The sequence below is a fragment of the Neocloeon triangulifer genome, unplaced genomic scaffold (genome assembly GCF_031216515.1).
Source record: "Neocloeon triangulifer isolate White Clay Creek 2 clone unplaced genomic scaffold, ASM3121651v1 ptg000017l, whole genome shotgun sequence".
Classification (NCBI taxonomy): Eukaryota; Metazoa; Arthropoda; class Insecta; order Ephemeroptera; family Baetidae; genus Neocloeon; species Neocloeon triangulifer.
The window spans coordinates 4,951,628-4,975,738 of NW_026775559.1; the positions used below are offsets into that span (position 1 = coordinate 4,951,628).

The 24,111-nt window shown below is 37.9% G+C and overlaps 3 protein-coding genes and 2 long non-coding RNA genes across 6 annotated transcripts in view; 2 read left to right on the top strand and 3 right to left on the bottom strand.

Moving 5' to 3' along the window:
* Positions 1–20,604, bottom strand: part of LOC132203635 (homer protein homolog 2) — a 98,705-nt gene extending 78,101 nt beyond the window's left edge. Inside the window, exon 1 of the mRNA XM_059631540.1 lies at positions 20,459–20,604. Within this exon, the coding sequence (XP_059487523.1) occupies positions 20,459–20,484 (26 nt within the window). The 5' untranslated portion in view covers positions 20,485–20,604. The remainder of the gene's footprint in view (positions 1–20,458) is intronic.
* On the top strand, positions 13,294–14,312 carry LOC132203539 (uncharacterized). The gene is made up of 3 exons (XR_009442446.1): positions 13,294–13,445; positions 13,628–13,798; positions 13,951–14,312. It is a non-coding gene; the product is annotated as an uncharacterized LOC132203539 (long non-coding RNA).
* LOC132203578 (uncharacterized) lies at positions 14,609–15,511 on the bottom strand. The gene is made up of 3 exons (XR_009442448.1): positions 15,360–15,511; positions 15,007–15,177; positions 14,609–14,854 (listed from the first exon to the last, which is right to left on the bottom strand). It is a non-coding gene; the product is annotated as an uncharacterized LOC132203578 (long non-coding RNA).
* On the top strand, positions 20,509–22,334 carry LOC132203639 (uncharacterized). Of its 2 annotated transcripts, none has more exons than XM_059631543.1 (7): positions 20,509–20,668; positions 20,731–20,876; positions 20,951–21,122; positions 21,227–21,330; positions 21,400–21,560; positions 21,622–21,712; positions 21,774–22,334. In XM_059631543.1, exons 2-7 carry the CDS (start codon positions 20,820–20,822, stop codon positions 22,026–22,028), a joined length of 840 nt encoding a protein of 279 aa, XP_059487526.1. In that variant the 5' UTR covers positions 20,509–20,668; positions 20,731–20,819; the 3' UTR covers positions 22,029–22,334. The 2 variants fall into 2 exon arrangements, with proteins under 2 accessions (XP_059487526.1, XP_059487527.1); XM_059631544.1 differs by having other exon boundaries at positions 20,654–20,672.
* Positions 22,335–22,405: 71 nt separating this feature from the next.
* On the bottom strand, positions 22,406–24,078 carry LOC132203636 (proline-rich protein PRCC). The gene is made up of 6 exons (XM_059631541.1): positions 23,935–24,078; positions 23,463–23,785; positions 23,357–23,407; positions 22,873–23,301; positions 22,621–22,818; positions 22,406–22,561 (listed from the first exon to the last, which is right to left on the bottom strand). The coding sequence occupies exons 2-6, from the start codon at positions 23,778–23,780 to the stop codon at positions 22,475–22,477; spliced, it is 1,083 nt and encodes a 360-aa protein (XP_059487524.1). The 5' UTR covers positions 23,781–23,785; positions 23,935–24,078; the 3' UTR covers positions 22,406–22,474.
* Positions 24,079–24,111: the final 33 nt, after the last annotated feature.

The window sequence follows — 24,111 nt, forward strand, 5'->3', positions numbered from 1 at the left end:
CTAATTTTTCTTTAAAATTCCAGGAATTATAAACACCAAAAGTTTGTCCATTGAAATTTCTGTAATTATTTTTGTAACAAAAGACCAATTGCATATTTTTCAAGGGTAAAATATCTAGGAAAAATTGGTAAAATAAACAGTAATATTAATAAATTTTCATATCTTTAGCAATTAAGGATTCCTTTTTGGCACAATCAAATCAAGTCTGTACAACAATAGGACATAAAATTGTCAATAATCGCTAAAATTAGTTATTATTGTTGTAAGAAAGTTTATTCGAGCAAAAACGTCTTATAAAAATTATTGAAGATATTCATCATAAATTTATAAATTTTGCAAACAAACTTGCAAAAAAACGTTTATTTGATATGTTGAAGCCGCTTGGATTTCTTAAATTTCTGTTTAAATGGATGGAAAAAAATGAAATCCTTTTGCAGAAGTTTAATAATTGAGCATTTTTCCTTTTTTTTTATATAAATTGATAACTCTGCTCTTTTCCCCGCCTTTCTTCCACCATTGTTAGATTCAAGGATCGTAATCCCTGCTAGCAAAAACTATTTGCTCAACGGTGGAAGCAGAAGAAATATTAGAGTGAACGAAACGGCTCGAAAAGGTTTGCAAGATCTTCGACTGTACTTGCAATCAGAGCTCAAGCGCTTGGGCTACTTTCTGCTTTTTCTCAGCCCTTTCTGTCTTCTTCTTGTGCAATAAAGAGGAAAACGCGACCCAAATCCGGCAAAGTCGCTTTGAAAAAAGAAGAAGAGGCGAGAGGGTCAACACAAACAAGGTGAAATGAGCGGCTGAGAAAAGGCCGCACACACGCACGCACGGTGGAGTAATGACGATGAAACGCGATACCTCCACACCCCTAGCTGTTGAACTCCGACGCCGAGGGGAGCGACAACACAGCAACGCGCTCAAAACGTCAGTAAAATATTAATTTATTTTGCGGCGGCTTAATTTTGGGGTAACGTGCGTGTATTAATTATGAAGCCTTGCGAAAGGTGCACAGCGGCGTGTTTGACAACAGAGATTGCAGCAGCTTGTTTGCAACACGCCCCCGCTAATGGATTCTGGAGAGCGAGTTGAATTGCTAAGTCAAACGCATTAGTCAGTAATCGGTAATGCGGAGAGGATTGAAAGCTTTGTACATATATGAACGCTTCAAATATTTGATAAGAAAATGTGGAATAAAGGAAACAAGCTCAATAAAATTCATAAATTCTTATTTTATAACAGTAAAAAAATTTAATTGAGAGACAAATGTGAACATTTTGAATGCTGCTAACTATGAAAAAATCCTTCTGTTTTTATCATTGATCTTATTACTCTTATTACTGATCTGTTATCATTATATTTTTATTTTATAAATTTTGAATTTCATCAGGGTTCTTTTTCAGTAAAAATCAAGCTAAAAATAAAACTTTATCAGAAATTATGTTGCTTTTGTGGCGGTTTTTTAAATAATTTTGTAGTTATTTTATACTAAATTGGAAGGTTTTCTGTAAAAACAGTCCGTGTTATCACACTTTCAATAAGAAATTGTAAAACTCGAATTTGAACTTACATAATTAAGTGATTAAGAAGAAATTAAAGTTTCAAAATTCGAACTTAAAAATAAAGAACATTTACATGAATAAATTATATATTTTATGCTTTCGTTTAATGTTAATCTTATAAATTGTTATACAAACATAAAAATATATTTTCCTTTCCCTTCTCTTTAATTTTATATTTTCATTAATTATTAGGTGTCATCCTTTTCAATTTTTTTCACAAGGTACTATATTAATTAATTTTTTACTGCACATTAACAAAAAATTAAAATTTTGCATTGTCAGGCAACATGTCCAACAAAGCTGCCTCGCAGGTTGCCTACTTTCAAAACTTGGTATCTCTCCGCGTTCACAACCACTTCATATCTTAACGACTTTGCCAGTGCGTTGAATAAACTAGAACGTGTCATTCTTGGCAAAGTTAGGCGCGCGCGAGTTTGCACAGTGATATATATACACATAGACGGAAAGAGTGAATTTTTCACCAGTCGGCATCAACAGCAGCCATCTTTGGTGGGCGACCCGAGTGTTTCCTCTAACAGTTGTTCGCTCGCACGGACTGAGTCAGTGTATTTGCAGGCGGTGTCAAGGAGACAATTTATTCATGTGCACCGAGCAAAGAAAGTTTTCCGGCTCACTTTTCGGCGCACGCAGAAAGCATAAGCGAGAAGAATGCTGAATGGATTTGTTGTTTTGCGCGGATCGATGTGCCTGCGGCGGATTCCAGCGGCGTGCGCGCGGGTCATTCACTGGCAAAGTGAATCACTGCTCCGCTCGCTGCCCAGAAATCCCTTTTCTTTTGTTTCCGCAAATTTCATCCCTCGAGCTGCGAAAAGCCTCGGAGCGCATTTTCCACCCAAAAGAATGGAACATGACGCGAATGCTCAAGTTTATGTCTGTGTGTCTTTTTCAGAGCCTTTTTTAATGTTTTTTTTCCAGCCAAAAGAATTTTCTCAGAGGAAAAAAATCCATTTCATCTTTAGAGGCGAACGAAATTTTGCAAAAAATGTAAATTAAAGCCCTCTTCGTCAAGGGTGAAATGGGCCATAAATAGCTTAATAGCTGCTCAAGTCGAGATTGTATTTTAACATCGGCCATTAAACCACCACACTCGTTGTGAAAAGAAGAATAGTCGTGCTTCAACATTCAGTCATTAAAATGAGATGTTGCCGAGAAGACTTGTCGCGGGAATAGCAAAACTTTTGTGAGTGGGAGAATTCTGCTGTGCCCCGCGGCTCTACTTTCCGACTTTCAAGGATCTTATTTCACAACACCCCGGGATAGGATAAAGTGATTTAGTTGCCTTGAGATTTAATTTCAAGCAATGTCTAGGGGCGTGCTAACAATCACGCGAAGCGCGAACAACACCTCGGATATTACTTGAGTTTGAATCTGAAATTAAATGAACAGAAATCGCTTGGTTCGAAGGGATATTTCAAATGAAATTAAAAAATAATGATAATATAAATGTAACAATTTGCTCTACATTAGAATATTATATAGATAGAAAGACATTATTTTTTTTTTAGATTCAATTCAATATGCTAATTTGGATAAAGTTCACAGCATTTTGAAAATTTCGTTTTTAATATAAACAGGTTAATTCATTTTTAAACCATTTTGAAATTTATTAAGCATTAAAATATTCATTTCAAACAATTTTGGGATACATTTTATTATTTCATTCTTAATTCAATATTAAGATTTTACAACTAATTATGAGTTATCAGATTTTTACTAAATGATAGAATTTGTAAAACAAAACAATTTTAGTATTTTACGTTTAACCTGTAATAAAGGCTTCCATACATTATTTGTCATACCCTTTTATTACACATACGCAAATTCATTGGCAATTTGAATAAATTGTAATTACCATTCTATTTCCCGGGATATTTAATTTCATGGCACTCGAGCAAGGCATTGATTAAAGACGGTCTCCAAGCAATTAGCAAGGCGGCATGAAAAATTAAGCCGCTCCATTACAAAAGCGGCTCATTTTCAAGTGGTGGCGGACGCACGACTCCCATCGGATTGCACTCAAATTAAAAGAAAAAGAGGTAGCCTAATTGCGGGGCATTACTGGGAAGCAAAAGTAGATGTAATTAAGACTCGTGCGCCGAATAATGAAGAAGGTTTGCGTGTCGATCGAGAATTTGCTTCAACCTAATGAATGCCGGCCCCTCCTGGGAAATTAGTGCCGGCTGGGAATCCGTGCCAGGTTTATCGGAGAAAACATTTTCCCCTATTTACCAAATGACACTTTTTGTGGCATTTGGTGTCATCAAATCAAAAGCCTGTTATACCCCTCGATGACACAATGTCGGTTTGCTGGAGTGTCAGTGGCACCAACGAAACCGCAGAAATCAATTTTGATAATGGGGTGGCTCTTCGCAGACAAAACCTGCTTGACATTCCAAATCCGCCAATCTCTGGGGGCAGAGAGTCGCGATGATTGCACGTCAAAATGCCCCGTTTTCATTTCGATTAAGTGGATCAATTACTGCGAGCAAGGATTTACGAATACACGCATGCAACTTTAATTTTCACACTTTTGGGCCACGCACGCACTCGTCGCTCGTGTGAATTTATTGCAGCAGAAACCACTTGTTGGCGACGCAAACTTTTCCACGGCCGCACTCCAAATTTGCATTTTCTTTTGGCAAACGATCTCGCCGGGATTTGAGAAGAAGTCGGGGTGAGATGTGATTGAAATAGCAAGAAAAAAAGAAAAAGGGTGCGACGTGAATTCCAATTCTCCTTTCTGCTACACCTGCCTTCCTTTTTGTGATCGCAATTATTCTGAATGTGATTTTGAATTTAAAAGTTTATTGAGAAATAATTATTATTCTCTCTCTACCTAATGCCTGAACAAATAATAATGCAATAAGCTGAATCAAAAATTTTTAAATTTAAAACAAATAAAATATTGATTTTCTGCTTTGCTTTTGTTTTTAAATTCATGAATTGTGATAGTTCTTAGGTGCATGATATCAAATTCTCTTCAAATGATATAATTATTGATTGATAATTTAATGTGACAAAACTATGCATGAAAGAAATAAGAAGTTATTAAAATTTAGTACCACAAATAAATATAAAAATTAAATTTCAGCTAAATTATTCGAGCACAATTATCTATATCTTACCATTTTTGCAATATATAAACATAGAAATAGAACATAAAAAACCAAAACTCTTAAAATAATATAAAATTTCATGCACTTTGGCCATTGGCAGCGCATGCTCATCAAATCTTGCTCTCCGCAAATTTAGATTGAATCCGCCTTCAGCAGCAGGGAGATTCGTGTGTGCATTTATTTCAGAGGGGTTCGAAATTAGATGAATATTGATTCCGAGCGAGTATCAAGTACATACAGCACGCACGTGTATCAAGAGCTGCCGATCAAACAGCGCAGGGACCACTATTTGAATTCATTTCGGTCGAATTTTACGGCGCCACTCTGCTCTCTCATTATAATGGGAATCACGCCACGTGATTCTTTAACGTTCACTTGATGCATACTTAATTTGAAACTGCAGGAGAATTAATTTCCGCTTTAAAAATATGCGCAACTCGAATATATCAGAATTTGTTTTCAGCAGGAGTGTTTTTATCTTTGGTTTTATTCAAATTTCATTACTCTGCATGGAGTTGTCGCAGAAAGGGAAAATGAGAGGGTATATATCGTATTTTTTTTTCTTTCTGAAAGATAACTCGCCGCTGGAGACACTCGACGATTTAAAAGCCCGCTTGTGCAGTGGAAATGAATAATGATTTCAGCTTCATATGCAAATATTTACATTCGCCAAGCTGCATTGTTTGAGTTTTGTTTGTTTTCAAAACAAGATGATCACACACGGCTTGTTCCAGATAGCGATGCAGCTTTTTTTTTAAATAAAACATCTCGTTTTAAATAATCATTCGCGTGCATTTACTTTGTGAAAATCAAGTGATGTGTACCGGTGTTGACAGAACAAGCGATGCGGACGTGGAGCAGCCGAGGTACATGCGGCAGTGCATGAATTATTCATTGGCCATCTATCACGGCTCAAGTTAAACACCTGAGTTTTGGCAGTGATTATACTACACACACTATGTACAAAACAACATCGAGCGAGAGTGCTGCTAAATTTAGAGGCAGCTTCGCTTTATCGGGCTTGCCCAAGGTTGTGCGTGCGTTGGCATCCGTAAAATTTAAAAGAGTTCAAGAGTGCTGCAGATTAAAGTTTGGTGATATTTTATTAGACGGCAACAAAATTTCCCAGAAATTTATCGCATACAAGCCATCGTAAATAATCGAACCCAATAAACACTTCTTGAAACTAAATAATAAATAATGCATATTTTAATTTTAATATTTAAAAATTGATTTCATCTCAATCAAATTTACTGCTATTTTTGTGTTATAGAAACAGAAAAAAAATAATGAAAAAAATATTGTGAGATTTTCAAGTTGAAATTTCAACAAGATGAAAAAATGTATTAAAAAATAGACAAAATTCTGATATTTAAAATTTTATTATTGGATTATCTTCATTTCAACAACTCATTACAACAATTAAGATCCATAAAAAAGTAAAAAGTGTAAATTAAAAATTATTATTTAAAAAAAAGAGGCTTGTAATGTACACAGTTTAAAAGTCGATTATCGTTGTGGGCTTAACACAAGATGACGAGTGTTATCGACGACCGTTAAAAATGAGCACACAAACAAATGCGTACCTGCTGGAGAGCAGCCCGGCCGACAGGCAAACGCTCACCCACCCACCCTCGACTCGCCCACCCTGTCGTCTGCAATGCAAAAATCAATTGCAAACAAACTCTCGAGTGCGTTTAACAACACAACGCCCGCGCGCCCACGCCGTGGAAAAAAAACGAAACAAACACAAGCATCGGATTATTTTAATTTGCAAGAGTGCTGCAATCCCAGGTGAGCGCGAGACTCGTCTCGTCTGAATTATTGTTATTGGCGCGTTGTTTGTGTGAAAATCCGGTGGCGGTGCTGCAGGACTTCTAAAAGCAGGCTTTATATCATCAATTCAATTTATATATTTATTATTATTCGGATTTAATTATTGCAATTATATTAGTTAAATTGTTTTATAATGTCTTTCTCTTCATAGAAAAATACCGATAGATTTTGTCAAACGTCAGAAAAACTATTTGGGTTCACTAACAAACAATTTTTTCTGGCTGTAAAAATATTATTTAGGAAACGGAAGATTTAATTTTGTTTTGAATATTTATTTAATTACCATTCTTTCCACTTAAAATATGTAATTTATTAATATCATATTTCATTAATTCCTCAATTAAATTACTAGAGACAATCAACTATTATATTGTAATGAAACAAAGATGATTGTTTCAACTTGGTTAGAAAAAAAATATAAATAAATAAATTTAGTTGACATTTTTAGTAATGAATCGGAGCGACCCGCGTGAAAGAAGGTCCTGGCGAAGAGAAAGGGATGGAATGACAAAACACGCCGCTCGCACGTCCATCTTTCCCTTTTTCTGGCTTGGTATTTTGCGAGGTGGGTGACGAGAGGGTTGCTTGTCTGGCGTCTGAATAATGAAATCCTCTTGCCGGGGCGTGATTCACTCACTCTTTCGCTCCGAGTGGCGGGCAGAGCGGCTTCAAAGCGCGAGAGCATTTCGCATGCTATCGATCTCACCGTGTTTGTTTTTCGTGCCGGGGAGATGCATATGTATATAAATATTATGCATAAATAAGGCGCACTTGATGGCTGTTTCGCGAGCGAGGAGAGTCTTTGCGGCAGACGTTGTGCTCTCGCGGCTAAATCTCGGCAAATTTCGCTCCGAGCAAAAAATATACAAGCGACTCGCTACAATGAATTTATTGCGGTGCCGAGAGAAAGAAGAGGCAGACTTTTGTTGTGCCTGCAGAGAGAACGAAATTGCTTGGCTCGGGTTAATAAATTTGTCTCTCCAAGGACTTGTATTACGCTGATGGAGTTGAGGATTTTGCATGAAAATGGTCATGATACAAAAAGCTATAGACTTGCTTAAAAGGCATTCTTTTCATTTCTCATCGCCATGTGTTTGCGAATAAATAAAATTATTTGATTCGTTCAAATCACTTTTGACTTGCAAACTCTTTTTTATTTTTAAAAGTAATCCTTCTGATTTAAAACAATTTTTTATCAATATTATTCAGGAGCTTAAATATTGATGATTTCATGCTCAAAATACGGATAACCACACTACACATTTTTATATTTAATTTAAAATAAAACCGGTCATTCATTGAAAGCTCATTATAAATTAGAAGTCAACGTAATTCACTATCTGCGAAATTTTCAGCAGAAGTGTTAAACATTGAAACAAATTTCCGATTTTATTACAATTGGTTAAAATACAAAATTTAAAATCCATCCCATTCAAAATTATTAACCCTCCGCGGCAATCAGTCATTTTCAAATTCAATTACAATAAAAAAGTAAAAAGTGCCTAGCTGATTCGTTTTTTTTTATTTTAGTTAATTAACCACTGAATAAACGAAACCTCTCACCACCGCAGTGTGGATTACATTACAGCACGGACAAAATTTTAATTAAAAACTTTTTTTAGGCATCAACTCTCGATATTTTATCCATTCTGCAGATCGCTTTTCAATTTCAAGCCAATCCAATCCGCAGAAAGCTCTCAGCAGGGAAGGATTCGATTTCATCATCTACTGGGTCGGAAAGAAATTCGGCACTCTCCACATTATTCCGGGAACTCCTCATCACGGTTATGGTTGGACCGAATTACAGAGTAGAGGGTTGAGCGAACGGCGCGTTTTGACGACCTCCTTGTCGTTTCGGCTGCGCAGAACAAATCCATAATACAACACGGGCGCGCGTGCAGCCGGCGAAATTTAAGTTGGCGCTTCTCTCTCGCTCTGCCTCGATGTATCGACAAGAGCAAACATTTCGCACCACTACACAAGTTTATTATTGCATTATCCGATAACGCCGGTTGCCTCCCTTAAGAGAGGTGTGCGAAATCGTCGTCGTCTCGCCACTGAGAAATTTAATAACGCCCGCCTAATGACTACGGTGCGCTGATTCCCTTCAACCTTCACATGGGCTGCGTGTTCTCGGCGGGGTTGCGGTTGTAATTGGAAAGAAATCTGCGGTGGCTTCGTTGTTTGATCAAAGTACCATTAAGCATTACCACTGCGCTGCACGGCACACTGTCGATGTGATTGAAAATTGCGGTACCACCTTTGTCAATTTGATTTAATCTCTATTAAAACAAAATTTTATTTGATTCAACTTGTCCACGAATGAAGCAAACCAGCATTTTGTCTGTTTGAAAAAATACAATATAACCTACTTATTAGGTTATTGTATTATTATTTATTAATATCAAAATTTCTTTTAAATTTTCCTCTATTTGCCTGCATATTCCGTACTTGTAAATAAATATTTCAGTAGTAATTAAATAATAATTAAATCCGTTTTCCTTGCGTTTTCCCTTCAATTTACACTTTGACACAACTTGAATAAATCTTGTATGGCCTCTCTGGTTTGATTACTGCCATAGTTTGCGTGTTTGCAAACAAGTTGCCGCCACTCTGATGAACCCACAAGTCGTGATTTCACACTTTGCTCATCAGCACCGAAGAGCCTCTTTGCCGAGAGAAAAATTGCATCTAGCCTTTGATCGAATGCCAAATTAGACTCACTCTCGCTGCTGGACGCCGTGTTTAAAATTTCGGTTTATTTACGAGCGGGTGCTGCTCAAACAGGCGCTTTAGTATTATGTAGCCTGTATTTTTTATGCCTCGTAATGTGTTTCCCTCTGCAGCGGGCAAGAGCGTGAGAATAAAAAAGGAGGAAATAAAAAGAAGTCGGTGCCGTGTCCAGCGCAGCAGCTTTTATCACCGCATCGCAAGCGGACCGGGTGCAGAGCAGAGTGCTTCTCCTTGTAAATATACTCGCCAGCAGAGCAGGCGGGCGGACAGGTGTGCGAAATACGCGCTCCCTATCTCGCAGTTCACTGACCTGCAAAATCCATATTAACAGCATTTCGGCAAATGATATTTAAGCAAGTACACCCGGCTTGTTTTAAAATGAAATCAGCAGAGGGCTGAAGGCCAATTTAATCTCGCGAGAGTGTATCATCAACTTCACTCTGGTGTGCAAAAGAAAACCTGACCAGCTAAACTGGCACGACAATAAAAATAAAAGCCCAGGTTCAAACGTAATGCAACCGAAAACCGCATAATGGTTACGACCATCACACTTTCAAAACACGTCTTCAAGCTTGCTGAGATCAGAAAACCTTCAGAGACAAAAATTCCCGTTATTATTTTTTATAAGCAATACAAAGGATTTCAAAGTTTTTTTTTTTTTAAATAGAGGCAAAACTTGATAAATTTGTGCTTAGATCTAACATAGGAGAATTTAGAGTAAATTTTAATTTGCTTTATTTCTGCCCCTTTTAAATATAAACTGATACAAATATAAAAAAATTATTATTTTTAAAAAATAACAGAAGTTTCCGTTAAAACCGTTTCGGTGAGAATATTGAAAATAAGCTGACGTTGATCTATTTAAACTATGAAAAATAATTATTAATTCTCATTTTTATTGCTAGAAATTGCTCTCAACAAGAGATGACCTTCTTCACTAGAGAAAAAAATCTTCACCGGACATTAAAAGAGCATTGCCGAGGGCGCTCATATGTTTCTAGATCAATAAAAATATTATTATCCTTCATCGTGGTGCGCCTGGTTTGCGCGCAAAACTGGAGCAGCTTTTATTATATTGTTATGGGCATTGTAATGACGACAATGGCATCCTCTTTTTATTTTCCGCCAACTCCTTTTTGCGCCCTCCTTCTCTTGCCGACTCCGGGTGTACATTTCCCTTCGCGCACGTCAAAGGTATGTAAGTGCGAGCCCAGCTCTCGTAAAAATATGGATCTACATTTCGGCAACGCTCGGAAACTTCTCGTAAATGGATCAACTCGAGTTCCACGCCAGGTTGTGCGTTCTTTTATGCACTTCATTCGCTCGTAAAAACTCGTGCGTGAGCTGCGAAGGGAAAGGGCTGCTCAAAAGATCTTGTTAATCCATTAGCCGACAAATGTCCGCATTATGCTCCTGGCAAACAAAGCGACGAACGGAACGGGTAATTACACGCAGCTCTTTATCTGGAATCGGCCGCTCGAAAATTGTTTTCATTCAAGAGCACTTGCCAGAGTGGTAAGCAACGGCGAGGCTCAAATTCGGGCCCCTGTTTCTCGAAAACGAGAGGGAAAAGCGAGCACAAGAGAGAAATTGATGACGATCTACTGCTCGTGATTGCAAAACACATGGGCTTGAGCTGGAAATTTGTCAAACAGTCGAATAGATTTTCAGGAAAAAACTTTTACATGTGTATTGTTTATCAAAAATTTGAACTTACATTTAAATTTTGCAATGTTTTTTTCTTGGAGGAGTGTTAAAATCCTGATATTTTTTATAGCCTTTTTATCATATTTAAAAAATATACTTTATTTTGCAGCAAACATATATTATGCAACAATTAATAGAGTATATTTCAAAATAATAAAATTAGTGAGTACAAATAATGTATTTTCAAAAGCACGAGAGCTAAAAGCATTGCGGTCAGGTGGGTTTGAGGTTGCATACACGCCAAAGGAAACCTCAACAGTGTATAAATAACAGCAGCAGCCTGAGCAGCCACGCCGATAAACCTTAATCAAAAGGAGAAGAACGTAAAGGAAAGGATAAATAATTCAAACTAAGTGAAAAATGGCGATGGGAAGCGGTGCATCGACTCATATTTCAGCGGCGGCCAATTATTCACGCGCGGACATTTTTATTGGTTGCCACCTCATTTCGCGTCGTTGCAACGAGACAGCTGGAGGCGCGCACAACAATTTACTGCTCCAATTTTGCAGCAGCAACCGGCTGAATTAAAAGAGCATCGTGTTGCACCCCCAACACAAGAGCAACCCGAACATATAAATATCGATTGGCAGCGAACAAGGCGGATGTTTGAGAACCACCGTGCATCACTCGTGCCGAGCTCCAGAGATAGTGAAATGAACTGGCTTGCCAGAACAGCTAAACCATTGTATGAATATATCAAAGTTCTTGTTGAGTCAAATATCTATTCAATGTTGCGAGACTGCGCCCTGGTGCCGAGACCGAACTTTGCTGAGAGGAAAAAAGTTTGTCAGATATAATTTCCATTTCAAAACTTTCTTACTCGGCGTTGGTGCTCTTTGAACACGTTTGCGAATTTCGCAATTTATTCCTCAGGCGGTTTTTCCAGCACTAATTTTTAGCGGAAAGAAAACTTTTTACATGCAATTGTGTCACCGTGAAATTGGTTGATTGATCAACTAAGGGAAGCAGAAATGGTATTATTTTTATAAATTAAAAAAGTTTGATCAGAATAATTTTCAAAAATAGCTGCGTCTAATAACAACCAATTTTAAATGGTTATCGCTAAATATCTTTAGAATTTTTATGGAATTATTCTCACCATTGCAATACATTTAGACAAAAATTATATATATTTTTTTTAATTCCTTTTAAAAAAATTGTTCTTCTCAGTATCATTAATTTTTTAATAGACAAATTCCAACCAAAATAAGTTGAAAAAGCATTTCCATAATGTAAGCTTGTTATCTTTAAAAATGATTTTTTTTACTTAGATTTGGATCTATATAATGGAAACGACAGAGAGCAACAAATTACACTCATTTGGCAAAGAGATGTTCTTTCAGATGAATTTCAGCCACGGCTGCCAACTTTTACTTAAAACAATGTTGCTCAATAGAAGCGAAGTGAATGCTCGCCTGCCTAGTCTTTCGGCACCGACCACCTTTCTTGCCTTTTCTTCCTTTTTTCGTCACAAGGGTGCGATTCCACCCACCACGAACGCACAACACGCCAAGGCCTTTTCACCCCCGAACAGAGCGCGGATTGACCTTTTCGCCTTGCTTGCACACAAAGGGAAGAAAATATAAAAACGTAAACGGCTGGGTGTGCGTACACGAAACTGTTATGTAGTGCAACTCTTGTGGGTACGGAAAAGAAAACCAATATTGCCTCACGCACGCCTTGTATGTAATAATCATTGGCCCCTAGGAAGTCTTAAAGAATTTTTACGCCGGGATTTTTCCAGTCCAGCCAACCGCTGCACAATGGCCAGATTTGTACTTGGAAAACATTCACCACTTTTCAGAAAACAAATACGCTCGTTTGTCCGCTTCAAACTTTGCACTCGGACGAAATTATTCAACACACGGGCCCAGGTGTGGTGAGATTAATGTGAGCGACTAAAGCCGAGCCAAACGAGGCCCCTCCCTGCATGTTAAACCCTCTCACCAAGGCAAAACTTGATGAATTTCTCCCCACGTGCCCCCTGTCGTGTCGACAAATTTCTAAAAGGCTTTCCCCACAAGAAGGAAAAAAAGCTTAAAGAGGTTCGCCGAGTAGTGCATTTTAAATTTGCGGCGGGTTTTAACAGGCATTAAAATAAAATGTATGTATGTCCCGGCGAAAAATTATTGCCCGGCGCGCGAGGAGAGAATTTTTTTGTAAATGGCTCATCGCGCCAAAACTCAGTGAACCTTTTGGGGCGACTCCCACTTCGGCCACGTTCAGCCAATCAGGAAGAGCCGAGCAAGTGGTAGTGCTTGGCAGGCCGCTGGCAGCGCTGCGGGCGCTGCGGCGACCCTGGCCGGCCGGTCAAATAACAATATGGCGACGCGTTTATCTGAAATCGAGTTTTCGACGACAATTTCGGCTGTGTCGGCGGCTAAGCAGACCGTTCGGCCAATATGAAGACGTCTGACGTCGGCCAGAAATTCTTTCCGCGAGTCGTGCTCTCCGCAACGCGTATTAATTAGAGGTAAGCGTGTTCTTTTCGTGTGATATGGGGTGCTTGGAACGAGTGTTACTGATTTTCAATGAATGTTGGGACGGGGAGGCGGTATGGCCAAGGGCCAAGATTTTTTTATTTAGAATTTAAATTGTATAAATATTTATTTCTTGATTTTGTTGGTTGAAACGAGATTAAAAATTTTTTATCAGCAGGTAACCGAAAAATGGCCAGAGCGAGAGACTCTCCGAAGTCTCCGACACCGACGGACTGCTCGTAACGAGCTCGGGAAATTTCTTCCCTTCCTTGGGACAAGATCAATCTGGGACGCAACCTTATTTTTGACGCAGTTTGCAGTGAGCTGCTTTTGATTTGCATAGGAGGTGAGCTAACTTAGGATTATTGAAAAATTGGGCGAAAAATATTATTCAAAAATTTGTCTTCTTTTTATTTTTGAAAATCAAGCATTATGAAGTTATGTATTTATAATATTAGATATTTTTTCCTTTATCTAAAACTTCATTGCCATTTGCAGTTCTCCAGTGCAGCGCTTGGAAATGGACCGACGGACACAACCTTGAAAAATCAGCCTGATGTTGAAATCTGCGACACCACCTCAGCCTCCTTGACCAGCTGATGTGCAAAGAGAGGAGAACACCATCAGCTGTCAATGTGCACATCAAGATTAGAACTATAATTTGGGGGCTTTTGTTTCTGTAGGATCATGCGTAGCACACAGGGTTATTGTGTACAAATCGTAATTGTAAATAATTTTATTGCATACGAGCCTTGATGTAATATTGTTTTTTTGTATGAGTTTCTTTTCTAGTTGGAGTTCATGCATCTCCAAGAGAATCTTGTGTATTTTGAATTTACTTGTTATTTATAAAAATGATATTGAAATCTCACCTGCATTGTTTATTACACTAAAAATATAATTTTTATTTACGTTTATTGTGCTCAAGTCATAAAAAATAAGAAAAAGAAAATAAGCAGAAACATCTTTCGGAGGTCTACTGAAATGACATAATCTAAAGTCATGTGTGTTTTGGCGACACATAATATATAAAAATTTTGAAAATAAGAACAAATTTTTCCATAAAATGGGGAATTTATATTCAGTATAATATACAGTCACATTATGTAAAAAAATTAATGTTATTATAAACAATATTTATTCATCAAGGCTCGTATGCAATAAAATTATTTACAATTACGATTTGTACACAATAACCCTGTGTGCTACGCATGATCCTACAGAAACAAAAGCCCCCAAATTATAGTTCTAATCTTGATGTGCACATTGACAGCTGATGGTGTTCTCCTCTCTTTGCACATCAGCTGGTCAAGGAGGCTGAGGTGGTGTCGCAGATTTCAACATCAGGCTGATTTTTCAAGGTTGTGTCCGTCGGTCCATTTCCAAGCGCTGCACTGGAGAACTGCAAATGGCAATGAAGTTTTAGATAAAGGAAAAAATATCTAATATTATAAATACATAACTTCATAATGCTTGATTTTCAAAAATAAAAAGAAGACAAATTTTTGAATAATATTTTTCGCCCAATTTTTCAATAATCCTAAGTTAGCTCACCTCCTATGCAAATCAAAAGCAGCTCACTGCAAACTGCGTCAAAAATAAGGTTGCGTCCCAGATTGATCTTGTCCCAAGGAAGGGAAGAAATTTCCCGAGCTCGTTACGAGCAGTCCGTCGGTGTCGGAGACTTCGGAGAGTCTCTCGCTCTGGCCATTTTTCGGTTACCTGCTGATAAAAAATTTTTAATCTCGTTTCAACCAACAAAATCAAGAAATAAATATTTATACAATTTAAATTCTAAATAAAAAAATCTTGGCCCTTGGCCATACCGCCTCCCCGTCCCAACATTCATTGAAAATCAGTAACACTCGTTCCAAGCACCCCATATCACACGAAAAGAACACGCTTACCTCTAATTAATACGCGTTGCGGAGAGCACGACTCGCGGAAAGAATTTCTGGCCGACGTCAGACGTCTTCATATTGGCCGAACGGTCTGCTTAGCCGCCGACACAGCCGAAATTGTCGTCGAAAACTCGATTTCAGATAAACGCGTCGCCATATTGTTATTTGACCGGCCGGCCAGGGTCGCCGCAGCGCCCGCAGCGCTGCCAGCGGCCTGCCAAGCACTACCACTTGCTCGGCTCTTCCTGATTGGCTGAACGTGGCCGAAGTGGGAGTCGCCCCAAAAGGTTCACTGAGTTTTGGCGCGATGAGCCATTTACAAAAAAATTCTCTCCTCGCGCGCCGGGCAATAATTTTTCGCCGGGACATACATACATTTTATTTTAATGCCTGTTAAAACCCGCCGCAAATTTAAAATGCACTACTCGGTGAACCTCTTTAAAATGTTCCCTCTGAAATTTTTTGTTTGCTTTTCTCTTTTAACGGTTAATTGCTTTTTAAGTGCTTAATTAAAAATTAGCACAAGAGAACCCTTCAGTTCAAACCACGATTTATTTTCTCTTGCTTTTGGATAAAAGCGAAATTTTTTCCTGCTGAAAGAAAGGAATGTTTAAAAGCTGGATTTGCGTTAAATTAATTTAACAGGCTAACCAAACTTTATCTTCTATTGATAATTAAACGATCTATTATATAAGAGATAAAAATGATAAGTAATGAAACAATAAAAAAATCTCTCTAATACCAGATTATAAGAAAGGTTTGAATTGTGTTACTAATAAATAAAAAGAATTAAGATATGAATGTCATGGTAAATAATGAATTTGGATCTAATAATTTAGCAATAAAAATAAAGATAATATTTTTATCTCTGCTCTTCAAGGAAGGTTCAATCTCAAATAAATCTTGCCTAAAACGATAAACCTGCTAAAAGAAGTTTTAGCAAAAAGCTCAGCACTCGAATGCCTAAAGATAAACTTGTGCACCCTCAGCAGAATCAATAGGCACGACAATCCAAATTAGTTTCGCCCATTTTCACTTTCACTCGCGGTCTTATCTGATGCAGAATGGCACCCACACACATAAGAAACTCTGAGCTCAAAGTGGACCATTAATCATGCCAAGGATCGATATTTAGTTTCGGCGGCCAAAAATAACATGGACGACGTCCAAATTGCAGACGACCCATTGATAGCTATGGGTCGTTGGTGCGCTGCTGGAGTCTAATTAAAATCATCGAGCTGTGAGCACACGGCAGGGACCTTTCCCATTTATTTCGTCGTCTTTGCTCTTCGGGGCCACAAGTGGAAGTAATTAGTGTCCTGTTGAATAATAAGACCGACAAGACAAGGCATTACTTCCGAGTACGGACGGCGCCCTCGACTCGTTCAACCGCTCTGAATATTTCACCGACTGGTGGGAATTGAGATTTTAATTTCGGCCAACTGCGCTCACGAATCGCTTTGCGGCCAAATTAAACGCGCCGGCGGATTGGGACATTCAGCCGGCCATTGAATAATAAACGGGGCCGTGTGCGTCGTAAAACATGCGTGAATTGAGCCTGAATGTACAAAATTCCATAGCAAACTATTTTTCGCTCGCCTGAAACATGCGAATGCGCATAAATGATAAAAACCATTATGTTGCCATTAGGAATGCTCGATTATTTCACTGAAAAGGTTGATGTTAAATTTCTACTAAATCTGACAAAAGTCTGCAATAGCAAGCTAAAATTATAATTTCGCGATCGTGGTGGTGGATTTCATTTAATTGAAAAATCGCATTTTTTTTTGTGTTTAATATTGATGTTTTTTTTTTTTATGAAAATGCTAATTGAAAGTTGTACTCCTTGGTACTAGTTTTAAAGAACAATTAACTTAAATTTTATGTACACATTACAATTCATGAATAATACATAATGAGAAAAAATAATTTTATCTTTATCTTGATAAGTTTTCTACAAACACACTAAAAAGCTTAAATATTTATTCTGATAATATAAATTTATTGAGTTTCTTTTTTATTATAATATGTAAATATGATTTGATCTTGGCAAGCGAGCCTGCAGTGGGTTTTTTTAACTCACACACATGCAATAATACGGCTTTGTGCAGTTCATTTCAACGAATATTGGACTTCAAAGAGTCCAGAAAAGCGTAACATTATTTGGTCTCTCTCTATCTCTTTCCATCTTTTCAGAGCCCACAGCTCACACACGGCGCATGCAGGCGGTAAGGCCGGTTGCTGCTTTTTCCGCCTCGCTCAATTGTACCATTTTTTCCACGCGCACGTACAATGAATCTGAGCGCCTGCTGGAAAAGTGTGTGCTTATTTTTTGGATTTTTAACAAAAAAAAAATTAAAACCACTTGGATTGAGAGGATTTAAAGACGTCAAAGGAGGACGACACAGAAAGCCGCGTCCCAGCAGAAAGGCAAGATCGGTGTCGGCGGAAATTAAATTTGCATACCTTTATCACTGCATAGGTGACGAGACAATAATATGTGGAAACATAGCCATTACTTTGCATGAAGCTATTGAGACGCTAAAAAAATAAAGGATATAAAAAGTACTTCAATTTATGATGCGGAGTCAATTTGTTTCTGATTGGAACATATTTAAATTATTTAAATAAAATAATATTAATCCAAGAAACACACGCACTGAGAATTTTCAAAATATTTGAACTTAAAAAATAATTTATTCACTCTTGCTTAACTTTTTATTTTTATAATATGTTAAATATGTGAATGTGTTATTAACGATTCATTTTAAATCCTGCTTGAAAGTTGCTTAAATATACTCGTTCGAATTCAAAAGCCGAGCGGGCAGCAGCGTTTCATGCGACAGTGCCTCTTGATTTTCCCAAACGAGATTAATTTGACACGCGTGAGACCGCATGAAAAAAAGGTGAGACGCCGTCCAAGATGTGTTCGCAGTGCCAGTCCTGCAGGTTAACACATTAGTGCACTGCTCGAAAGGCAAATTTTCAGCGCAGACACTAAATTTTAATTGCACGTTTGCAGCGAGAGACAGGAAACGCTGCATTTTGTACTCCTCGTTTTACGTCTTTTTACTGCTCGCGTCGCACTTTTTTACTGCAACGAGGTAAGCAAGCAAGAGAGAATGAGGCGACCGTGTTTGGAGAAATAAAGAGAGCGGGCACGCAATCTGGGAGCAGTTTTGAAAGTCTGGTGAGGAGGAAATGCTTATTGATTTTACGACTGTGAATTAGTTACTCAATTATGGCTTGTAAAACGCAGAGAAAATTGTGTGAACTTGTGGCTCGTTAAATAAATTGAGTTCTTGCCATTTAAAAATTATAAATTCTTTGACTTGAAAAATAATGCCCCGCTTTTGTAATGAAAGCCAATTTTGAATAGATTTATTTTATTGCAATATCAAATTCTTTCCTTTTGTACAAATGGGTGGAAAGAAAAAAATGTCAAAAAATTAATTTATAATAAATATTTTTATCAAATATTTTAAAAAGTCAATTATAAATCTGACATAAATTAGAACTCGGATCCGGTTAAAAAATGCAAAAAATTTTTCAACAAAATTTTTAATCTTGCTATTAAAAATTATCATTTGTGCCCCTATTCAAAAAGCGCAAAAAACCGTAAACAAAACGTATGACTTTATAACCAAATTTTGCATCTGCGTGCGGCAGCTGCAAATTTTTTCGCGGGCAGGTGCCGCCAACGTAAGCCGCCAGGGCATTAATTTACACGCGTGTGTGCATAAGCAAATCAGGCCGACGCCTTTTCTTTTACAATTCATATGCGACGCTCTTTTCCCTTTTCCTTATTATTATTTTTTGTGTGGCGACTGCCGACGAGGATGATTTCTATTTAAGGTGCTGCAAGGGCGTGTCGACAAATGAGCAGCTTTTATGCATGCACGTGGCCGGCACTTTCGTTCGATTATCATTTTAATTCTCCGTGTTGTGCCATCAAAAGAGTTGTTTTAACCGCATTTTCCCCGCATGGATGAGCGGGCAGTGGAAAAAATGAACTAGCTCGATTAGCGGCGCGGCGATGGGTGCAGAGACTGACAGAGGCGGCAAAACTCCTTTGAAGCGATTAAACACAGACGAAGGGCCAAAGCCTCTCTATTAAAAGCTAATTGCCTTTAATAATTAATAGTTGCACTCAAAACGATGGCTTCTGGTTTTAATTAAGTTGTTTAAAGTGGAGCAATTATGTAATAATTTTGGTTCAGTCGAACCACAAAGAGATAATGTGGAAAATGTTTTCAAAACTTTTCTCATTACATCAAAGGAGGAGTCTATTAAAATAAATCAATTTTCAGCTAGTAAAATTCAATTATTTTAAAACCTTCAAAGGATTTTCTAACTCCTTAAAAAAAAATACAATGAAATTAGAGGAAAATATTTAAATTGAATTCAAAGACAAATATTCTTTATATCAGTAACAAAATAAATAATCAATAAGATGAGCACATAATTGCAATTTTTTAGTGATTTATTTCCTTCTTAACTTGTCTAGCTTTAACCAGAAATTATTAATGAGCAAATCTATAAAAATTGTTAAACACAAACACAGTTAAATTTAAAAGTTAAACATTAACATGACAACAGGGCTGGCGGAAAAAGACGATAATGGGCTGAAATTGACAAATCAATACTGAAGTCAACTTCGCCCTCCAAAGACGGCCAGCGAACTAAGCAGACCTTCGATCGGTCTGAGTTTAAAACTACTTTCCCCAGAAAATTTTAATTTTAGAAGCAGGTGCAACAGCCAGTGGCTGCTGATTTTGATCAATATCGATCACATCACATCTCTCCGCAAAAAAAAAACGCGTGCCGAGAACGGACACGGCCTTATTTGGTTGGCCGGCTGACCCCGTCTCGGTGTCAAACAACCCCGAACAAAAATCAGCAGCCCTCAAGTGTTGACGGAGCACGCCTTGGGCCGATATGTGCGGCGATCACGAAGTGAATGTGTTAAGGAGTTGCATGCAAACAGCCCCAGGGTTTAACATTGGCTCCGAACCCGGGAGTATGGATCGAGGTCGGAGAGGGCAAGCGGCGCCGGGGTCGGGGCCGCGGCGCCGGCCCATCCCCCGCAGACAACCTTTACTCACCCCATGGTATCTTTTCCAGACGTCATTCACACACATAAACACAAATTTCAGTCCAATTCGCTCACTGTGACATTTCTCCACAAGTTCTCTCTGCCGGAAGTTACGCACCATAGCATCGGGAGCCGAAAGGGGCGGGGCTGCCGTCGCGAAAGGGGCGCGCACCTGACCCTAACACCTGAGCCACCTGCTGAAGATCCCGTCCTGAATTCCGTCAGTATATAGTTTTTGATTAAAATTTTGTCCTAGAAAACGTAATATTTTTAAAAATACAGACTGCTACCGATCGACAACTAGATTTACGTCAGCCTTGTGAAGAGAGGTCTTGTCAAAATCATCTGTTTCTGGAGCACTGCGATGAAAAATGGCGGAAAAACAAACAGGCAGTGATCCGAGCTCATCAACAGGACAGGGTTTTGAGGCAAATATCTCAGCTTTTATTGAATTAAAATAGTTTAAATAAATTTGAGAAATAATTTGAAATATTAATTGCAGTTTCCCTACGAGTGGGTGAGCCAGAACAACGGAGGAGATGCCTCCTTCGCGCTGAGCAAAGAGTTGGCCGCTAAATTTGCACAAATGAAAATGCTTAACGAAGCTGGTGATGCTGATGCCAACAGTGTTTTTAACTCCCTTTTAAACACTCAGAAGCAACTAGAAGCTTCCGGTATTTTGTATTTCATTTTGATTATTTCTGTTTATATCAAAAATTGAAAGATTTCTTCAAAAAAATTTTAACCAACTAATTTCAAAAAATTTTACCTTCTCTAGTGTCCAACTATGATGATGTGTTAAAAGACCTTCCATTTGGAATGAATGATCTTCAACCAGAATCTCTCATTGCCCTTGCATCTACAGCAGGGCAATATTCAAGTGTAAGAGGGTTTTTAATTAACTATTCAACTAAATGTTGTTTTTTTTTTATTTAAAAAATTATTACTCAGTTTAAGGAGGGAATGGAGGGCAACGATGTAATGTGTGAGCTTGGAAGTGCCCATTACGAGAAAGAATTGGCCAGAATGGAAATGATATCTCAGAGTCTGGATGGAATTTTGGAACAAATTGATGTAATGAAGCAACAATTTCTAGGAGATTTTGAAGAAAGGTATAATTATAATATGAATCAAAAAATTGTGACTTATTCTAAGCAAAACTTGTACAATTAGTGACAATGAAGACAACGAAGTCAAGCCGTCCGAGTGTGCTGATTTTGTCGAAGAGAAAGTCGCAGCTATTAAGGAGGAAATCGACGACCAAGTACAATTACCTGTCACATTTATATATAGTTAAAATACTAGAGAAAATCGTATTTTTCTAGGAAGCTGAGAAATTCTTCGTAGGTTTCAAAGAGTATAAGGAAGTGAAGGCCTACTTGGAAAAGTTGGAGAAAGAAAAGAAAGTGGAAGCTCGACTTGATGCAGCTTTAGCCAAATTTAAAGACTTGCCCCCTGACTTTGATCTAGCGCAGAATGCCATAAAGAAGCAGGAGAAGGAAATGAAGGATCTGAATGCGGAGATTGAATTCTTAAAAAATAACATGGACAATGGCGCTTTTGACATGTTCAAGTCCTAAAACTTTTTTCTTAAAAATCATGTTACAACGTTAAAACGAATAAGCCATTCAAACCCTTCCAAAAAATCAATATTGATATGAGTACTGTACAACTCTGTTATCTTATGGGAAGACTGAATTTTTGAAAACAATTTTATTCCGGTCCAAAACAATCATTTACGTAATCACTGTTCTTGGTGTCACACATTTGCGAACTTTTGGATTTTAAATATTTATCTGTGTGTAAAATCTCATTGATGTTGATATTACCATTTTGTAAGCTATTTACTTGAATTGACAATGAATTATCTTAATTAATGGATAAAATGAAAATTGTTTTTTATTTCTCTGCTATAAAAATTATGGAATAGAGATAGAAATATTTGAAAAACGTGAGGCAGGTAGATAAAAACATTAGAATTCCATTTTATTGTTTTTTAGTAATACAAAACTAACAGTAAATTAATCTAAAACCCATATTTTGCTTGAGTCTGCTTCTTTGACTGTCTGTTGGCAGCCCATTGGTTTTTGAGCTCCGTTTCTCTTTCCTTCGCCTAAAAATAAACCCATTGCTTAATTTTGTAATGCATAAATATAGTTTCATAATACAAACCTGGAAAGCAAGATATGTGATTTGGTGCTTTCTCTTTTGTGTGGAGTTTGGCGTTTTGTCTCTGTGTGAGTAGTCTTTCTCGGGCTCTTCTGTCAAATTCCTCAACATCCACTCCTTCGAATCGGCATAAACAGCTTCACCTTGGATATCAATCATGTTAGTGAGGTCCTCTTGTCTTCGGCCACAAAGTTTGCGAATCTATAAAAAATTCAAATAAAAAAAAAAGATCAAAATTCATTAGAATAAAGTTACCGCTTCGTCTGAAAGCTCCTTTTCTTCCTGAGGCTCATCACTGACAACCTCCGTCTCTTCCACCTCCTCGACTTCAGCGTAAGTAGTTTCTGGAATTTGTTCTGGCTTGCTAGGTCCTGCTTGAGGAAGAAGATCGTCCAGGTTAATTTCCGCAGCAACAGTTTGGACTTGGTTCGTTAGAGAGAAGAAATCTATGCCAGATCTACTAGTCGATGGAGTGAATCCGCTGCTTTCATCTCCGGATTCATCTTCAGACTCTGAATAATTTGTGACTAACGCAGGTTTCTGTAGAGGTGCTTTTTTCATTGGAACTGGTTTCTTGGCAGGTTTCGGAAGGGGTTTCCTAGTCAATATATGAGGGATCATCGCTTTCTTGCCTGTCGTTGTGTTCACCGGCTCTGGCAGAAATGCCAAAAGACCTGATCCTTTCTAAAAAATAAAAAATTTGAATACAATTTCATTGTATAACCTTTTGGAAACTTACTGGCGTTAGTTTTTGCTTTTTAGGCTTCGGCTCCTCAACGTCATTTTTGAACTGAACAAATTTATATTTTAATAGGTTTTGCCAAATTTCTTCATCCACAATTTACCTGCGTTAGGGATGGAACAGAAATTTTTACTTTCTGTTTTGGACCGGTGCCGTTTTTGCCTGAGGGAATCGGGTCATCAGTCTCTTCTACCAAACCTGCAAGAACGTCTTTCTTAGGAGCTGGGAGGGCGGAAAACATGCTTTTGGGCTGCTTGGCCACAGGGTTTTCATCCTCGTCCGCTGCTGTTGTTACTTTTTTGGGGGCAGGCAAGGCAAGGCCCTTTTTAATGGACAACGGAGTGACTGGAATGGTTTCGTCTCCACTATCGGCATCACTGTCTTCGCCACTGCTTCCATACGCAACTAGGCCAAGAGACATTTTGACTGAAATGAAATTATTCATTTAGTGATTTAATTTTACATTATATTTTCGAAATGTCTTCTGCATAAATATGTACATGGGTATTACTGGTGTGAACAAAAAAGGTATGTACATACATATGTATATGTATAATGCACATTATCACAATTACCTTGGCAGCAGTACGTTTCTCTTGGTTTCTAGTATTGGTTTCTAGTTTCTTATTGTGTTGGTTTGGTTTTTGGTTTGTTTGATGTTTTTGTTTTGATCTGAAATTGACCACCTAGCGGCGAAAATTTTATTTATTTATTTGTAATTTTCAGAATTTAGATGGCGCTCGGATGCACTT

Excerpts from the sequence above, each read along its gene's own strand:
- LOC132203636 (XM_059631541.1), bottom strand. The coding sequence starts at position 23,780 with ATGTCTCTTGGCCTAGTTGCGTATGGAAGCAGTGGCGAAGACAGTGAT. Across the intron at positions 23,302-23,356 it reads AAAAGCAAAAACTAACGCCA|AAAGGATCAGGTCTTTTGGC; the intron begins GTAAGTTTCCAA and ends TTTATTTTTTAG. Across the intron at positions 22,819-22,872 it reads AGGAGCTTTCAGACGAAGCG|ATTCGCAAACTTTGTGGCCG; the intron begins GTAACTTTATTC and ends AATTTTTTATAG.
- LOC132203639 (XM_059631543.1), top strand. The coding sequence starts at position 20,820 with ATGGCGGAAAAACAAACAGGCAGTGATCCGAGCTCATCAACAGGACAG. Across the intron at positions 21,331-21,399 it reads CAGCAGGGCAATATTCAAGT|TTTAAGGAGGGAATGGAGGG; the intron begins GTAAGAGGGTTT and ends ATTATTACTCAG. Across the intron at positions 21,561-21,621 it reads CTAGGAGATTTTGAAGAAAG|TGACAATGAAGACAACGAAG; the intron begins GTATAATTATAA and ends TTGTACAATTAG.